The following is an 18,446-nucleotide window of genomic DNA, read 5'->3' as shown; positions in this document are numbered from 1 at the left end:
TCGAAATAAGCTACAGAAGGCAAGATGTTCAGTGCCGAGATTTGGTTTTGTGTTTTCCTTTTTAGGATTATAATTTTATATTATCTTCTAATCGTCTCCTTCCTTTTCGGCTTCTGTCGATGTTTAAGAGTAGACCAAGTTATCCAATGGAAAATTTCTAGAAAGCACACACTGCCTGTCGAGGCAAAGTCTTGTTATTTGGTATTTTCTTTGAGCGCAAGTTGTCGATTACCAATGCACAGGAAATGCTTTCTTGATTTGTAGGTATAACCAGAATGATGGCTAACATTTTTATTTACAGTGGTTGTAAGAAGTAGAGAGCTAGAATGACTGCTATTCCTGTTTCCTAGAGAACTTGGCACTTAGTGGGCAGCAAATCTCTTGTCAAACGGGTCACATTTTTTAGTTCCTTCTTTATGAACACTTTTCTGCCTGTTTTGGCCCTAGAGGGTCCAAGCTATAACATTAGAGTTTTCCATAATCAACCTTGGACTGTGACTAATACTATGGGCTATGAGATGCAGAAGCTGTAGCCATCCTATGCACAATGAGAACATAAGCAGTGCAGTGCTGCTGACTCATAGCATCATGATAAAATAGGCACTCCATACTTGAACCTTCTTTTCCTTTTGCCTTTTCATTATGTTCTTGTCCTCTGTAACCACCAATTGCTATAAAGTCTCTAGTCAAGTTGTGCTGAAAGCTACTGCACTGTATAAGGAACATGGCGTCTTTTGCTCATAAACCATGCCCTCTCTTGTAGATGCCTTCTGAATTACTAGGAGTTAGCACAAAAGTATACCAACGGGATTTTGATAGCAAAGAGTCTGCAGACTTTTGGGACACAAAATTGGTAATGCAACTTGTTGACAAGATACCTATTGAGGGCTTGCAGGTCGAGTAAGGGCCGCACATCCTCTGTAGTGCATGTAAGAAAGAAAGGACTGTGGGGGATATTTTCATAGGAGTTAACTTGTCCTGTGTACGTCTTATGTCCAGTTTTGAATTGCTAAGTTGGTGTAAGATAGACTGTGTTTTCATATTACTAGTAGTTCATTACACTGGTATGGTTTATAGTGTTACTGTGAACCATAGGACATACAATAATCATAAACTAACTTTAGAATCATACTATTAAAGTGAAAGTGTAATTATTTACAAAGTGATTAGAAGCCGTAACTAATCATAATTACACTGTTCACTGAGTAATTCATGGTCGGAAGACTCGGAACGGGCCTGCTTCAGGTCGAACCACACCTGCCGGAATACCTTGATTATGAGGTCATGGTATTCGTCGGAGTTCAGTGTCAGATAGCAAGCCAAGAGTTGTTCAAGATCTTCTGCCTGGCTGATTTGCTTGTCTATGATCATCTCCATCATAGATTCTCTGAAATCTTTCTGGGGATCATATGAACATTTCACCACAGCAAAGCTGTCTAAGCTTGTGTATTCCTCTGCAGCTCTTCCTCTCTCCTTCTTCATCTTCAGTTTGGCTTTCTTCATGTTTTCAATTGCTTTTATTTTGCACATTTCAACCTTGGTAGCTGTTCTTGGAGAATTGACCCTCACCTTGCTACTCTGCTTTGCTCTTTTTCTCTGAAATTCCCTGCTTATGTACAGAGATTTCCTCTGCCTTCCACTCTTTGACTTCAGCTCTTCAATCTTCATTTCTTTCAATTTTTTCCACTCTGGAATTTCTTCTTCAGTTCTTGAATTCATGAAAGAGCCATAGTCATGTTTCCTGGAATTGACAGCAGCTAATAACTCGGAGTCCTCCCTCTCTATCGTCCCAATACCGCTCGCTGGTGACCTTTCCAGTAGATCACTCTGTGCTGCTTTAGACTTCCCTACTGTTTCGTGCGATACCCTTTCAGCTTCCAACAATTTCTCTTCTATAATTCCTCGATGAATCTTTCTCAATTTCCAATCTTTGTCATTTCTCAGCCTTGGTGTTCTGATTTTTACAACTTCTTTTGCATATGCATCTGTCCGCGGCAAAATCTTCAAATCTCTTGGCAGCTCTCTCATGCTCCTTACATCTGTGAACTTGCGATTCTCTTCTCCTGCCATCAGCCTCGTCGATTTCGGAAATTCAAGCTCATCATCCGATTCACACCAAACAGATTTCACAACACCTGTACCTTTCTTCCCATCCATACCTTCTTCTCCAAAGGACAATCTCCAAAATGCATCACCATCTCTACTATAGAATCTCCCTGTATTTCCTCCACTAGATGCATATTTAGGCGAACTCAAAGGCGCAGAATTCTTCTTCCCTTTACTCTTACCTTTCGGAAGTTTAGGCTCTGAACTGATGCTCATTTGCTTGAATTTAGATAGCCAAGAGAAGGGAAAGACGCCGGATAACGAAGGAAGCCGAGAGGAGGATAATGAAGGTGAGAGTTTCTTCTTTCTCCACTTCATCTCTTGCCAATTCTGATAAATAAATTTTTGTTGAAGCTTGGTGGAGTTGCAGAGGAAGTGGAAATAATGACAAGATGATAATGGAGAAGTTTCTAGCAGTTATGGGACAGTTAGGCTGTTAAATAGGGACGTGAGTTTCTTACTGGTTTTTTCTGCTATTTTTTTTTCAAAAGAAAGGCCCGCCCTAAATCCTGTGACTACTTTGCCTGCCTTTCTCTACTTTATGGTTTCTAGTAGTACATACATCTTATGCTAAGTGTAGGGGACCAAGAACTCATTAGCAAAGGTATCTAATTCTATATATTACAAAATGCTGCTTTCACAGTGTCATAGCATCAAACAGCTACAGTGCATAACAGCTAGGGAGGAACTTGCAGTTTTTTTTTTCCCCCGTTTTTGGGTGATCTGGGTTTGTTTCTCTCTTTAGTCATATATCATTTTGGTAATAAATCAAGATGGGTTTCCTTCTTTTGCTTTTTTGCTTTGTTTTTAGTATTTATACATTGTGACTTTTTGCTTTAGAGAAGACGACTGCAGTGGGTAATTACATAAAAGAAGAAAAGGGCTGTGACAATGACTATTCAAAAGAACCCAGTACTGCCAATTGGGCCTAGCTTTGGGTACAGAGGATGTTGGAGAGCCAAGCCCATTCAAACAAGTTGTTTGGCCCAAATCCAATACTGAATCCTCAGGTCAGGATCCACATACCAGAGACTTGTTTCTTACTTCAGACATGATGAAACCATCACTTTGATTAAAAGAAAACCAACAACCAACATCATGGTCATAGGTCAGAAGTTTTAGATGGCTTATGTTTCTAGATAAACTAGATTATGGTATTTTGCCTAATCTAACATTTTTCCTTCATGGGTATGCCTCTACAAAGCAATTTTTGGACAGTTGGGTGATGGATTCTGCAGAAAGATTAGCTGATATATAGTATCTCTTTTGGTGAAGAATTTATATTAGGCTAGCGATAAAGGTTAGTAAAGATGGGACCATAAATGGGGTACCTGCTCCATACCTAGTCACTGTTATGCTAACCATAAATTAGGCCCAATCTACCTTAATGAATAGTGTGCCCATTGGCAGCTAGAAGGGCAAAGACTTCCCAACTTGGTACCTTTGAAGTACACCATAAAACTGGTAAACAAAGTAGGATCAAAAGCAGATTGATATGGTCAATATGTCATATCTACATATAGAGGTAAAACATAGTGGAAGTGATAAACTACATCTGCTATCCATATCAGGTATTGAACTGTTAAGTGATTTGCTACATCAATGGTACACTTTTGTGACGAATGGCCGATTTCGGTAGAGATTTGAACTAACATCAGTATAAACATTGTGGGAAAAAAAGTAAATGTGAAAAGGGAAATGCTGTTTTGGTGTTTGAGGCTATCATCAATGAGGATTAGTTTAGAGTGTGTATTTTGTGTAGAATAATAAATTTTCACTAAAATGATGATCATTGGTGATGGATTTCTGTCCACTCTACGCCATAAATTTGATTATAACTTTTCTCAACTCTGCTAGAGTACATTTCCAAGAATATATATATGTAGCAGTAGGTGAAGAAAATAACTAATTAATAAGATTGGTTTGTAATGTAAGTATTGCTCAGTCTTTTTCTTTACTGGTGAGAAGAGTGAGTTTAAGAAAGGAATAAGTTGCCAGTCCATGATACAGAATCTGCACCCAACCACCTATAAAAGTAAACAATAATGTAATAACAGTAGCATATGAGAAAGTGTGTTCCCTGCTACAGGAAAGTGAAATGTGAAAAGTTTGAAGTAAATTTCCACCAAAACAAATAAAACTGCTCACTTTTCTTATGACATCAAAAATTCAGCATGAGTCATAATGAAGTGAAACCAAGTGGTTTTCTTCCTGTACTTCTTTTGGTCTCTTATTGTGGAGTTCTGAATGTGAATGCCGATGAAGTGTATGTATCAGCGTTGGGCGATCCTGGAATGAGAAGAGATAGTCTAAGATTGGCAATTGAGTCATGGAATCAGTGCAATGAGGTTGGAGAAGAGGTTCCCCATATGGGAAGTCCAAGAGCTGCTGATTGCTTCGACATAAATGAAGCTTCTCTGACAACAGATGGTTAGCTTCAATTTCTTCTGTATTTTCTTGGCTGTTACATCTTTTCATGTAGTTGTTTTGGCTGGTGCTAGTATTTAATTTATATTCTTGTATCTTACGCATAGTATGTGAGTTTATTTGCAGATCTCTCAGTGTTTTCTCTTATCTATGCCAAATTCATCGATAAAACTGTCTATTTTTTGGTCTTTTTCTGTTAGAAGAGAAAAAATTGGCATACACGTTGGCTCACATGGTTACAGAAGAGGACAACAAGCTAGGGGTTGGAGAACCATTCCCTGAGATGGAACCAAAGGCCGTTAATGATGTCGATCTCTATGCTGCTGAGAAGGAACTCTATTTAGGCCGCAAATGTGAAGTTGAAGACACACCAAGGCCATGGCAATTCTGGATGATCATGCTCAAGAGTGGTAACATGGACACTTATGCAGCTAAATGCCCCAAAAATGGTCATAAAGTTGGACCATTTGGCCCTGATATGTCCTTCCCATGCTTTGGAAAAGGTTGCATGAACCAACCACAAATTTTACATGACTACACCACATTACGGGGTCCTAATTTTACTACTCTTAATGGAAGGTTTTATGGGTCATGGGACTTGAATGCTGATTTGAGTCAAGGATTGGTGGGGAATATTTCTTACCATTCTGTGACGTGGCAGAAGGAAATTGGAGAAGGAAGTTGGGTTTTTCATCATTTCTTAAGGACTTCAACAAAGTATCCATGGTTGATGCTTTACTTCAGATCAGATGCCACAGATGGATTTTCTGGAGGGTACCATTACCCTACAAGGGGAATGTCCAAAATTGTAAGTAACTCATTCTCTATTGAAGTTTTTCTTACAAGCAAAACAACTTTGGTGGATTGTAATTAGATTCACCTACAACATCTGTACCATACATGCAGATTCCCGAGTCACCAAATTTTAAAGTGAGGTTCACTTTGAATGTAATCCAAGGTGGGGGTCCTAACAGCCAGTTCTACCTAATTGACATAGGTAGTTGTTGGAAGAACAATGGAGAGCCTTGTGATGGAAATGTAACTTCAGACGTTACCCGATACAGCGAAATGATTATCAATCCAACCACGACAGCATGGTGTCATCCGGACAACCTCAACGTCTGCCCACCTTACCACACATTCCCTGACGGGACTCGAGTTTATCGCAATGACACTGCCCACTTCCCTTATGCAGTTTATCACTTGCACTGCTCTCCAGGAAATGCAGAGCATTTAGAGGAGCCTTATAGCTTGTGTGATCCATACAGCAATCCTCAGCCTCAGGAGATAACGCAAATATTGCCACATCCAGTTTGGGGTGAATATGGTTACCCTACTAAACAAGGGGAGGGGTGGATTGGTGATCCAAGGACTTGGGAGTTGGATGTTGGGAGGTTGTCAGAGTCACTGTACTTTTATCAGGTTTGATCAATTCTTGTCCTAAAAGGACTGTTGAATATGGTCACATTGTTAAGAAAGCTAAAAAAGAACAAATTTTTGCAGGATCCAGGGACTCCAGCAGCAGGAAGGCAGTGGATGTCTGTTGATTTGGGGACAGAGATTTTTAAAGACCCTGATCAGATTGCTGAATGGAGTGTTAGTGATTTTGACATCCTTTTACCCAATAAGACATGATACTTTGAACTTGTGACTGGTTTCAGGCAGAAGTGCTTGAGGTTTTAAAAATTAGAATCTCTTGCTTTTTTTGCTGTTTCATTTGCTTAAACATGTATGAACATATACTCTTCTCTTAAATGACTTGAGTAATTGTAATTTAGTAGAACAAATTTGAGGTCATCATTATTTCTAACACAAGAACAATATTATAGGATCAGTAATGATAGTCATCTCAGCATGCAACAATTGGTATCCCAGTTATCCTAGTTATTGAGTTGTACACACAGGATTTCACGTGCATTATATGAGACATGTGGAGCCCACGAATTCATTTGGATCTTGTGCGTCCAAGTCAGCAGATGGAATCGAAACTGAAATACTCACAACACAATTGTAGAGGAGCTTAGCTAGATAGGTGGCCAACAAAACCCACAAATTGGTTAACAAACCTCGCCCTTAAAATTGCGGCCCATGGGCCAGTGAAGTCCAATAAATCTGCCTCGTAGAACAAGTATGCCCAAATTGGTTCACCTGCCAAAGGAATGCAACTCTCAGTACTTTTTTCTTCTTGGCCTGTGTTACTTGAGAAGTTCATATATGTCCCTCTGAAGGGTACAGGACCTCGTAAGCATTGGATAAGATGCCACAAAATCTCTAATCTAATCATTTTCCTTGTAAATGGCCTACTACTTGAGAATCCACTTTGGTAGCTTCTTTTGAAGGCATGCCCCACACCACACCACACAACACAACACCACACCACACCATGGACCATTATCAAAGCTCTCAATTACAAGAAGATTTTATAACATTCCACAGAGTTCTCATTCTGACGTGCTTAGGTAGTGGAGAATCTAATTATCAATTTCATCAAGATATTAGATATCGAACCTAAAATTCTCAGTGCTGTACACCATCATTTCAATGAAGAAAGGTTGCGTTGCGGCATCTTTCGTCACCACCCACTACACAATTCATCTTCAGAATGTTCATCTTCAGAATGTTCGCTTTGGATTTGGATGTAGTCAGAAAGTATTTCTTCAAAGTTACAATCTACCATATGCCTTATTCTGTGTTGAACATATTATCCCACATCAATAAGATATATGGAGTAATCCTTATTTATAAGGGACAAACATACTTCTTTACAATCAGTAAGGCATTTTCCCAAGCTTTGATGAGTTAGACTTTGCATACTTATTGGGCTTGGGAAAAGTAAAGAAGTCATGCGTTGGAGTTCCCGTGAATACACAAGAACCGGACAACTCACAACTATGATGCACATAGGGTAGAATGCAAAATCTTTCTTGTTAGATTTCATATGCACATAAGGTAGTTTTTTTAGATTCTCTTACGGAATCGAAGCTAAAAACAGAGCCTTAACTCAGCCAATTTCAGCCACCCTGTTCTTTTTTTCACTCCCGGAGAAAGAATGAAAGCCACAAACAAACTTAAAATTCAAAGATTCCCGTATCTTTTAGTATTGTTAAGTAAATTATTGTATGTTCAGAAGACAAAAGTAAAACTAACGGCTCAAGACATTAATATTTCTTTTGAAGACTGATATGTCTATAATTTCCTCTTTATCACCTGAGAGATTTCTTTTAACAAAAGAATGGTGTAGAATATTGCCAACAAAAATGAATGGGGATGCACGTCAAAGGAGGAGACAACCAAGAACGGCGCCGGATGTCATCATCCCTACAAAACAGGCACTGAAATGGACATATGTACTGAAACATCACCCACGATACTTGGCTCCCTGTCTGCAGCTGAATTTCCAGATAATGAATATCCGACACCACCGAAATGCAAGGCTGCATTCTCACACCTCTGAAACACTCTAGCAAGTGATGCCGCTTTCCTCCTTGCTCTTTTTGTACCATTAAACAGAAGCATTTGAAGCAGACCCACCAATGCTGGTGCCTTAAGAATTTTTTCACTGGCAGCAGGGCCGCCTCTCCGGCACAACTCAAGCAGAGCTGCAACAGCATTCTCTTTGCCCTTTGGTGTTCCACACCGCATCATTCCTAGTAACCCAGCCACGGCCATGTCCTCCCTCCCAACTGCTTCGGCCCCAGTTGCTTGCCTAACAATCAAGGCCAATGAACCTGCAGCCTCCTCGGCCACCCCTTCTTGTGACAATGCCCCAACAAGTGCTGTTACAGCCCCGGTTTCAATCATTCGCGTGCAATTCTCCACGTGAGTGGACAAATTATATAAAGCTGTGACCGCATCCTTCTTCCCTCTTGGGGTCCCCAATCTCAATAGCCCCACCAAGGCTTCAACTGCCCGGTCCTCATGAGCTATTCGCTTCTTGTAGTCGTGAACAGCAGAGAGACTGAACAATGTTGCTGCGGCATTTTCCCTGGCATCCGTTGTGTGCCCAAACAGCAGAACTTTCACAATCGATGCTAAACACCCCTCCTCATCAATGATTCGAATCTTGTTCTTTTCATAGATTGATAGATTGAGCATAGCTGTTACGGAATTCTCTTGTGCAACAGGGTTTTGACTCGAGAGCAACTTAAGAAGATGAGGGATTGCCCCAGCTTCGGCAATGAAAGCGCGGTTTTCTTTTCCTGTTTTGGCTAACAAACGTATCTCCTGAGCAGCAACTGTCTTCGCACCAAGAGACCCATCTGCGAGCTGTTGGATGAGAAGCTTTGTGGTGGCTCTATTAGCCTCAAGTGCCGCCCTGGTTGGCAAAGCTGCAGGAAAAGATTCTGCAGAATCTGGCGGGTCGTAGGGGATCCCATGAGCAGTGCACCACTGAAAAATCAAATTCCTCAATGCCCTATTAGAGATGAGGCGGTTGTGGACAAGCATTTGTCCTGTCTTAGGACAAGTGCCATGCCCTTCTTCCATCCACCTAGATATGGAACTTCGATCATAAGTCTGCCCTGTAGAAATGATAACTGGGTCTCCCATCAAATCCAATGATATGGGGCAACAAAAGTCCTTAGGAATCGTCACAAATGTCTCGGCGATTTCTTGACTAATAAGTCCTTTCCTTGGTTTCTTCCGATTAACAAATAGTAATTGCAATTCATCTTCCTCAAAACCATATACCATAAACCTGCAATACCGGGTGATCGCGACAAACCCATGAAGCACAGGGGCTGTTGGTTCAACATCGCCCTCATTAATCACAATCTGCTGCTCCAAAAAGTCAATTTCAGCTCTACAACTATGGACATCTTTAATCCCCAACCTGTCAACAAAGAACAATTGCAACTCCACTGGATTGGGTATCTTTCCCTTCTCGAACTCATCAAGAAACGAAAAGAAATGAACATGCAAGGCCTCATCATCCTTATCAATATATAAATTCGATTCCCTAGCTTGTTTTCGCAACAATTCAATCTGTTCCCTCACATCCTCACTCAATTCAACATCTTTCATTGGAAATACATCTAAAAGAGTCGAAATCTCTTGATTCAAATCATGAAAATGGCCTGAAATTGAATGGTTCTGAAGCAATAGCCATAACTTACTCGATTGAGCGCAATAATCGAGGAGTATCTTGGACCGATAGAGAAGCAAATGCATCTCCTTAAAACACAACAGCGCCGTCGAAGGAAGATTGGACCCAGAAACAGAGTCCCTCAGGTACTCCAACAAGACCAGAAAGAGCTCAATTTTGCGAATCAGAGAGCGACAATTCTTGCGCTGAAAGAAGAACGACTTGGAGGAGAAGCCGGAGACGAGCTTGGCGGATACGGATGTGAGGGTCTGTATAAGTGCCCCATCGGCGAGGTCTACCGGAGCCAAGAACGCTTGAAGGTACGGAGATTTCCGCCGCCGTAGAGAAGAAACTATAGTCGCTGCCGCCATTGAAATTGCACAAAGCTCAAGTCAATCGCTAACACATGCTTCGACAAGCCCAAGACTGCTGAATTATGTACCTGGGTATCTAGAATCAGATCTAAAGTACCCCGTGAAGAAGCCTCACAAAACTCGCAAAAATAAAAACCTCCGAAGCTTCAAAATTTAACAAAGATATAACAGAGAAATACCCAGATGAAGAGAACAATAATAACTTTGTTGGGTTGGTTGGAAACGGTGTTTGAATCTTCGAAGGTATAGATAGGAGAAGATATGGTCTTTATGAATCCGCGTTAAGAAAGGAAAATGAGACTGAATTTTCCAAGTTTTACGAGTTGCTTCTCTTTCTCGGTTATAGGAAACTTAATTCAATGAGAGTAATGGTGAAAATGACTGGTAAGAGTTTTGACGGGATAATGAATTTAATGATACGGATGGATTCCTGTCCATTGGTTTGTTTCTTCTTTAAAGCTTCTCTTCCTTCCTTCCTTTCTACACAGTCTGTACAGTACATATGTTCCAGGTTTTGACTTTTCCTTGATATGACTAAATGCTCATTTTGTCAACAAAATGTAATGTGGGACCTTATTTTACCCAACCATTGAACGCCACGTTTACAACTACTAGAAATGTGACTCTACCAGCAGGTAGGTTCAGGAACTTGCCGTTATCCAAGGGTTTTGCCCTCACGAGTCTATTCACTTACCTAATCCATCAGGAAAAAAAAATTAAAAAAAAAATAATTTTGGTTCAAATATTTTTGTAACATCTTTTATTAATTGGACAAATAATATTTGTCAAACCCACCTCATCCAATCACAATAAAACCCACACTTTCAAAACAAATTTTTTTACGGGAGGAGGACGTTGTCGAGCCTCTAGCGCCTTTCTAGATATCCTCCATATGTCAAGATTTCTTGATTATCGATTATTTTTAATAGGTTCACCGATGACATATATTTGATGTATAGTAATACGAATCCTATAAATGATGGGATCGATCTCTCTCAATGAAAGGGAAAACAATAATCTTCATCCAAAACCATTATTTGTCATATAAATAACTCAAAAAGTTTCCGGTACCCCCACTATCTAATTGTGTCTCCAGTGATTTAGGATCTTAAATCCACCATTGCTTGGTTTAATGTTTGCTCTCATGGGATAGGATGCTGGGGTTTCAACCATTTTTTTTTAAAAAAAAGAAAATTACAACAAAGCCCCCTACCCTAGTCTCGTGTCGGGGTAAAAACGAGTCAACACATTGCAGGCGAAGTCGGTCACCACAAAATACAAATCCATTGAAATAACGCCACGTAGACACAGACAAAACACAATACATACATACATATAATACAGGATACAGCAAAGATTTCACTGGAGTCATACTCTGCTAGGTCAAAGGTTTCATCCCTGACGTGGCGAACGTGTAATTGGCACGTTAGGTAGAAGAACAAAAATATCAAAACAAAACAAAAGTCTAGCTTTCTGTAAAGTAGAAAAAAAGAAAAACCCAGAAGGAAGGAATCCGTTGAATCCCATCACTTTCTGCATTCCAGCCAGACCGACCACGGAGTTGGAAATGTGACTTTCCATGGTCTTGTTCAACGTTTTATGGTACATAAATATATGTTCAGACTACAATGGAGACGAAAGACCCAGACTGTAATGCCAGAAAAATGAATGATTTGCATTAATACAAGAAAGAAAAATGTTCATGGACCTACAACCCTAAACTTGTTTCCTACGTTTCTCATCAGAGATCATACCATTTATTCAGGGTAAAGAAATTTGAAAGAGAGAACAGAACAGACTTTCTAAACCACGAGAAAATTTGCTAATTACACCAATTACTATAACAAACCAAGTCATACCACTCAACCACCCGAGCCAGCCAGCCAGCCAGCAGGCCGGCCGAAATATTAAACTTTCACTCGCTTGTCTGTCTACCGTGGAGATCGGGATGAGATACACTTCCCACAGGAGACCAGCTTCAGCAATGAATGTGGCTTTCTTGTCCTAATTTTCAAACGAGAAAGCTGCAAATACAAATATATACAAACCAATGTCTTCAAACTGGATCCATGAAACATAAACGAATGTTTTTACTCGCAATCAAACCATAATAATAGACTAGTACCAGTATCAAGACAACAATTTTAAATGAACATCAAAGATGGCCAATTCAGTAACGTAAGGTTTACGGTTGTTCAGGGAGGGAGGAGGGGGTATGGAAGCAAACAAGTTAAGGGTTTATTTGGGCAACAACCATTGTTCGTAATCTATTTAGAATTTCTAGTTGAATAAAATAGAATCAGGATGCAAACTAGTTTACCTATCATCATTATTACTGTTACAGAAGTGACTCCTACATTAATCACAATGCCTAACCAGAAAACTTCAATACTCTGAACAAACGATGGAAATAAAAGTCACCACCGAGTCCTACATTAATTCCACAGCACGAAAAGTGGACCCGAGAAAGGCCATCAAATGATAATCTGAATTAGCAATTACCTTCCGACGAGTAACTCTAGACGCCTTCCAGCACAGCAAGCTTTTAGAACTTGGTTCCAGTCTCCTATAAATTTTCAGCATGTGAAAGGAAGTTCAAGTGTACCAACAGACTAAAGAGTTACACTACTCTTTGAAAGTAAACTACATTTGGCATGACATCCAATTGAAAACCAGTAGTCCTTTTAATTGAATTTTCCAATCTCTTTCAGTTTTAAATCCAATTTAGATAAGCATTGTTTTTCTTTAAAAATTCAGTGTATTCAACTCCAACCAAAAGTTGCAAGGAAAAGCGTATCAAGTCAGATACATACAGATTCTCTTGTTCAAGCTTTTCAGCAATGGAAACTGCCTTGCGTGTTGACCAACTACTTCTCTGCGAACATCCTTCGGCCTGCTGAATCACATGAGCAAGGGACACCTTGCTTCTCACAATGCTCTGGCTCTGACTCTGTTCCCCAAGTTTCCTTCTACCTGAGATAGAAGACGTTGTTGATATCTTGTTTGAAGGCCCTGCCTCTCCCATCCGTGTACCATTACCATCAGCAACTTCAAATTCCCTAGGGGAAGTGGGAACTTCGACTATTTCATTCCTTCCCATTTCATGAGATTCTGAATGCAGGAGTTGGGCTTCGTTGCCAAACCCATTAACTTCCTCATTCCTAGGAACCCTTTGGGTAGTATCATAATGTCTTGCTGTAGGCATCTGAGTTAAGCCATCCTTAGAGGTTGATAATGTCTGCGGCAGATGACCTGGACTTGTGTCTTTCCTTGAATCATATCGGATTTCAATTGTCACTGGACCTCCAAGAACAGACTCAAATGCATGTAAAATGTGATCTCGAAACTCCTCTCCTTTTGACTTGGTCAAATACGAGCTGAACATCAGCTGCACAGTTGGAGCTACAACAACAAACATAAATCTGGTCAGAGACTACGGTCTGATACTAAGAAAAATCTTTCAAAATGCATGTTCTTACCAACTAATCGTAGAGAATTTAAATGAAAATAATGTACCTGCACCAAAACTGACAGAAAGCAGCTTTCCTTGTTGGTACAGGAAATGTCTTACGCTACTAATTTGTATCATCCCAAGCACCTCCAACCAAATTTCTTCAATTGCCTCAGAACTTTTGCTTGGAATATGTCTATCACTCACTTTAAACATATCAGAAGTGAGTGCCAATGTCCGCTGAGGAACTAATTTTGGCCCAGCATGTCTTTTCCTATCTATGGGAATACCTGTCATCATACTATTATCAACAGCATCACCGGAACCTCCAGCTTTATAATTTTCCAATCTAACATTTGCTGACAAGCCCCTCTCGTTGCCGGGCATCTCAGAATGCTCGCCACCTCTTCTGGCCATACCTCTTCCACCAGCATTATTTAGAGCAAAGGGACTCTGATTAAGACTAGTATCTGCAGAAGAACTAGGTAACATATACTGCTGATCAGGAGCAAGTTGAAGCAATGCAGCTGTTAGCCATGTTAGTTTGTCATTTGATATCCTCAGTTGCTTTTCAGCCTCAGATAAAGTTTTTAAAGCTTGGCGCAGTTTTTCCATGTCTTCTTTGGACACTGGAACCAACAAAGTTGTATTGTCAGTAACTGAAAATTAAAAAATATACATCCAGATATATGAATGCATATGTATAATAATAACGGCAGATAGGCGATAACGATAACACTGCAACAGTTCAGAGATCCTCAAAAATAAGAAGTTGGACAATAGAAAAATGGGATTACAAAAATTATGCATATTCTTTTGGAAGGGATCCTACAATCAAGTCCAAACCTTTAAGTTTAATGGACAAAATATTAGTTATTAATAAAAAATATAACAGAGAAACAAATCATTGGACTCACAAGGTTGCCTCCGGAAAAACTTCCTCTTGTGCCTTTCTTTTGTCAAATCATAGCTACCAGCGAGTATATCAGTTATAACTGTAGCAAGCTGCGACATCAAAGCTAAAGGCTCCACGCCAGTTTCCATTACCACTCTCAAATTCTTCACAGTATGTACTGTGTCTGCGGACAATGCTAAATCAAGAAGATCTACCAATTTTTCATCAGAAATGAGTCCAACCTGTGAAAAACGATTCATGTATATTAGAGCAACTCATGCAAAAAGGCAGCCTCAGATAGGCCTAACTGAACCCTAAAAGAGGAAGCCTGATCGGGTATTTCCGAAGCTACAAACAAGCCAAAGCAAATGTTCTAAAGCTACATATGAGAAAGAATTGCTTTCAGAATTACGCTGCACTGACAGTAATTAGTACCGTACGACTACATCACGCCCTTGCAATTGCTCAAGAGATCAAAAAACATCCAACGGACATGGTAGAACTTTTGAACATCATCTTTTTCGAGCCATAAGTCTCGCAATTTTAACGTTGAAACAAGTTATAGCAACTAGCAAATCACAGTAAATAATAAATAACTCACCATTTCCTGAACCAGAGGAACAGATATTGTCTGCCCGAGCAAGCTCAGTTGCTCAAGAGTCATCTCAGCATCCCTAAGCGATCCATCTGATCGTGATGCAATGAGCTTAAGTGCTTCTTTATCAATTTCTATATCTTCCTTTGATGCGATCCACTGCAGAGTATAGATAATATCTGCATCCTTCAGCTTTGGAAAAAGGAATTTCTGGCACCTGGATATGATTGTATGAGGCAAAACATCAAGGCTAGAGCAGACAAGCACAAAAACCAGGCGTCGGGGAGATCGATCAATGACCTTCATTATGGCACTCCAGCATTCAGGGGACAGACTATTACAGTCATCAAAAATGAAAACTCTGTACTTTGATGGCAGATGGGATCTGCTCACTTTGTCAAGCAGATGCATAATGCTCTCAAAATCAAAATTACCGACTGGCCCGACTTCCCTTATATTTCGGCTCTTGCCCATGTCATGTGCAATGCAAGAATCGCAAAAGCCACAAGGTTTTGGATCCTCTAAAGAGTGACAATTCAAGGCTCTGGCAAATATACGAGCGCAAGAGGTTTTCCCTGTGCCATGTGGTCCATAAAAAACATACAGCAACCCTACCTTCCCTTTAATTACAGCATTAGACAGCGCTTGTGCCACCAAATTCTGCCCAACCAGATCTCTGAATGTTCTCGGCATGTATTTTTGTGTCAGATTTTGGTGCCTGCCATGGCGACTTCCCCGAAGTTTTTGTTGGTCACCAGATCTAGCCTCAGAAGCGAGGTCTGAATCAACATCATGCTTCAACAAATGATCAGCAAAAATTCCTAATTCCCCAGAATAATCGTGTGCCCAATGAACATTATCAGTACTTCCCTGAGATGCAGATGCCTCAACAAGTAGAGGCAATGCCTCTGCATCTGACTTATTAGATGAACTTGAATGATCTGAAGCCACAGGCATCCCACTAATATCTCTCCCACGAGGAGCCATACCACCTTTCCTTAATCCGGAATCTGCAAGACCGCAAGACAAACTCCTTCCTGCAATGTCAAGGATCGTTTTACCCCTATGATGAATTCTAGACCAATTCCATGGTATTCCACAGCCATTCTTAGGAGCCCTTGTGACGCTTTGGTCGCCATAGTCATCCGCAACCTCCATGTGATGTTTTGGATGCACTGAACCTTGTGTAAATGAATTAGAAGCAACAGACATTTCGCTATGTGCACCAACATCTCTTGACGGGGGAGCAGCACGAGCTCTTCTGGCCCCTTGAAACTTCCGTCTTTTCCCCTTATTTAATCCAGCTGATTGACCATGGATGCTGGCTTCACGTTCCTCACCAGCTTTCTCTTGTCTAGAATATCTTCCATTCCGATGTATTTTAGAAGATGCTAAATCATCACTATCAACCGGAATATCATTCAATTGATCGGAAAGGGTCTTTAAAGGAACTTCTTGACTATGCTTCCCCTTTTGTCTATTCATTCTACCTTTAGATTGAGAACCCCGAGAAACAACATCATGAGCTAAACTATAACCCTCTTGGTCTCTTAAAGCATCCTCATCGCCACCCAAAAGATCAGTCCGACTGCTCTTTCTTCCAGATTCTTCCCTCCTAACTTTTCTTGCATCCCGAACTCCACTCTTCCCACTCCTCTCACTGACGGCTGCTACCCCATCATTGCCGTCACTGTCCTCATCTGGAGCTACTTTTGATGGTGCAACATTTGCTAAGGGTGGTGAACTTCCAGATAACCTCCTACCTTCCATCCGCTGCTCATTCCCAACTGACCTTCTCCCCTCTCGAATTATTGAACGTTTCTCACCTATCTTGGGGAGTAAATCCAAAACAGAAGGTGAATGCCACGAGGGAGGACTAGCAGAAGGATCCCGGAGGGATCGAGACCTCTGAAGGACAATAAGGTCCCTCGTGAGGGCCCTATCAGCTAATATAGGACTTTGCTTGTGCATATGGTTCTTCAAGTGAATACAGTTAGTCAAGTGAATATGGTTGCGCAGATGATCACTGATATCACCATTGGCATCCTTGAGTATCCTATCCCTCACAGCCTTGGTCATGATCAGAATATTAATGCATCCGATAGCAGAATCTCTTCCCTATTGCTGGAATGAATGAAACTGTATCGCATTTTCTTCGAGCAGTAACCACCCCCAAATCTTTCACAATTATGGCTTTTAAAGAGCAGTAAAGATTTCCTCACAACCCCAGTTGTTAAAATACCAAAAATCCAAACAATCAAAAACAAAATTGCCAAATTTGCAATGAAATAATCATGTTTAAAGGCAAGAACTCCGTTTGCAATGAAAGTACCACAAACTTGCCAAATTTCCCCAAAGTTTTTCACTTTATCGCTCAAGCAAAGGTGCATGAAAAACATACTCTACTTAACAAGAAGTCATCAATGGCAGAAACCCAAAAAAGCAAAACTGAATAGGAAAGGAAAAAACCGAATTCAGAGCAAATGCTACTCTCCAATGGTACGCCTTCAGTGCATGAGCTAAAAAGAACAAATCCATTCAGCTTCAAAGAGCAAATCACATAAAAGAAGCAGCCTAAGAAGGACCCGTCCTGAAAGATGATAATCAGGACAAAGAGTAAAGAAGCTTGAGAGTGAAAGAACATGAAGTCACATCAAGAAATCAAACGGGGACTACAAAAGCGAAGTAACAGAACAGTCCATTCACCTGAAAGATCCCCCAAAAGCCAAAAAACCAGCCGCTTCGATTATTAAGGCTTCCCAGATCTCTCACTGCCCAAACTTTCACTTGCACTTCGAGAGGATTGATGGGTTTCTTTCATACAACACACAAGGAGAGTAACTCAGCCAGTTAGAGAGAGAGAAATTGAAAGTGCGAAGTTTTTTAGTAAGTGAGAAAGAAAGGTCAGGACTTGTGAGTGAAAACGAGATCTGTTACAGAGACAGAGTACTCCCGGAACAGAACACATCTGCACTAAGGCGGTGTGTCCGTTTGTTTGTTTGTTTGCGCATGCACTGCAAAACTGGCTCAGAAATTTCAAAAATTATTTCTAGCAATCCTGCTGCAGGGGAGACTTATTATTTTCTTGTCGAGAAATGCAAATGAAATTTAAAAATTAAGAAAAAAATAGGGATTTTGACTGGGGACCCCATATCTGATATGACCAGAATGGTCCGTTCTGTTGAGATAGCCGTTTTATAGTAGTACCATATATCCCTGTATCCCAGTCTCAACTCTCAACTCTCAACTCTCAACATCTGGGACAATCTATCTTATATATATAGGTTGGTGATTCCGGTGTTTTTTCTCTCCGCTATCCCAAACGCATAATAATAATGATACGAATATCAACAGTTGATATCTCAGTTATAACAATTATTACGCACATGATACGAATATAAGTAATTGGTATCTTAGTTATCACAATTATTGACAATTGGTAGTTCAGTTATCACAGCTGTTAAGTTATACGCACATAATTTTTATGTGCATCATATAATCATGTGGCACATGTT

At 40.4% G+C, this 18,446-nt stretch overlaps 4 protein-coding genes across 5 annotated transcripts; 1 reads left to right on the top strand and 3 right to left on the bottom strand.

The window, feature by feature from the left end:
• Positions 1-1,110: 1,110 nt before the first annotated feature.
• On the bottom strand, positions 1,111-2,777 carry LOC120015666 (transcription repressor OFP5). Its single transcript, XM_038868191.1, has one exon. The coding sequence runs from the start codon at positions 2,422-2,424 to the stop codon at positions 1,180-1,182; it is 1,245 nt and encodes a 414-aa protein (XP_038724119.1). The 5' UTR covers positions 2,425-2,777; the 3' UTR covers positions 1,111-1,179.
• A 1,385-nt stretch (positions 2,778-4,162) lies between these two features.
• LOC120014839 lies at positions 4,163-6,330 on the top strand. Of its 2 annotated transcripts, none has more exons than XM_038866918.1 (4): positions 4,163-4,536; positions 4,737-5,341; positions 5,440-5,955; positions 6,037-6,330. In XM_038866918.1, exons 1-4 carry the CDS (start codon positions 4,281-4,283, stop codon positions 6,166-6,168), a joined length of 1,509 nt encoding a protein of 502 aa, XP_038722846.1. In that variant the 5' UTR covers positions 4,163-4,280; the 3' UTR covers positions 6,169-6,330. The 2 variants fall into 2 exon arrangements, with proteins under 2 accessions (XP_038722846.1, XP_038722844.1); XM_038866916.1 differs by having other exon boundaries at positions 4,734-5,341.
• Positions 6,331-7,601: 1,271 nt separating this feature from the next.
• On the bottom strand, positions 7,602-10,399 carry LOC120015034 (U-box domain-containing protein 17-like). Its single transcript, XM_038867221.1, has one exon. The coding sequence runs from the start codon at positions 9,985-9,987 to the stop codon at positions 7,852-7,854; it is 2,136 nt and encodes a 711-aa protein (XP_038723149.1). The 5' UTR covers positions 9,988-10,399; the 3' UTR covers positions 7,602-7,851.
• A 1,152-nt stretch (positions 10,400-11,551) lies between these two features.
• Positions 11,552-18,130, bottom strand: LOC120014938 (protein STICHEL-like 3). The gene is made up of 7 exons (XM_038867074.1): positions 17,638-18,130; positions 14,938-17,521; positions 14,359-14,578; positions 13,507-14,070; positions 12,804-13,392; positions 12,493-12,556; positions 11,552-12,014 (listed from the first exon to the last, which is right to left on the bottom strand). The coding sequence occupies exons 2-7, from the start codon at positions 17,008-17,010 to the stop codon at positions 11,922-11,924; spliced, it is 3,603 nt and encodes a 1,200-aa protein (XP_038723002.1). The 5' UTR covers positions 17,011-17,521; positions 17,638-18,130; the 3' UTR covers positions 11,552-11,921.
• Between the last annotated feature and the right edge of the window lie 316 nt (positions 18,131-18,446).

Source organism: Tripterygium wilfordii, chromosome 14 (assembly GCF_013401445.1).
Source record: "Tripterygium wilfordii isolate XIE 37 chromosome 14, ASM1340144v1, whole genome shotgun sequence".
Lineage (NCBI taxonomy): Eukaryota > Viridiplantae > Streptophyta > Magnoliopsida > Celastrales > Celastraceae > Tripterygium > Tripterygium wilfordii.
The sequence above is the reverse complement of the archived record's forward strand: the minus strand, read 5'-3'. Positions and strand labels throughout refer to the sequence as shown.

Coding starts and splice junctions, on each gene's coding strand:
- LOC120015034 (XM_038867221.1), bottom strand. CDS start 9,987: ATGGCGGCAGCGACTATAGTTTCTTCTCTACGGCGGCGGAAATCTCCG.
- LOC120014938 (XM_038867074.1), bottom strand. CDS start 17,010: ATGACCAAGGCTGTGAGGGATAGGATACTCAAGGATGCCAATGGTGAT. Junction 14,071..14,358: donor GTTTTTCCGGAGGCAACCTT/GTGAGTCCAATG, acceptor TGTTGGTTCCAG/TGTCCAAAGAAGACATGGAA. Junction 12,557..12,803: donor AAGCTTGAACAAGAGAATCT/GTATGTATCTGA, acceptor GAAAATTTATAG/GAGACTGGAACCAAGTTCTA.
- LOC120015666 (XM_038868191.1), bottom strand. CDS start 2,424: ATGAAGTGGAGAAAGAAGAAACTCTCACCTTCATTATCCTCCTCTCGG.
- LOC120014839 (XM_038866916.1), top strand. CDS start 4,281: ATGAGTCATAATGAAGTGAAACCAAGTGGTTTTCTTCCTGTACTTCTT. Junction 4,537..4,733: donor AGCTTCTCTGACAACAGATG/GTTAGCTTCAAT, acceptor TTTTTCTGTTAG/AAGAGAAAAAATTGGCATAC. Junction 5,956..6,036: donor AGTCACTGTACTTTTATCAG/GTTTGATCAATT, acceptor AAATTTTTGCAG/GATCCAGGGACTCCAGCAGC.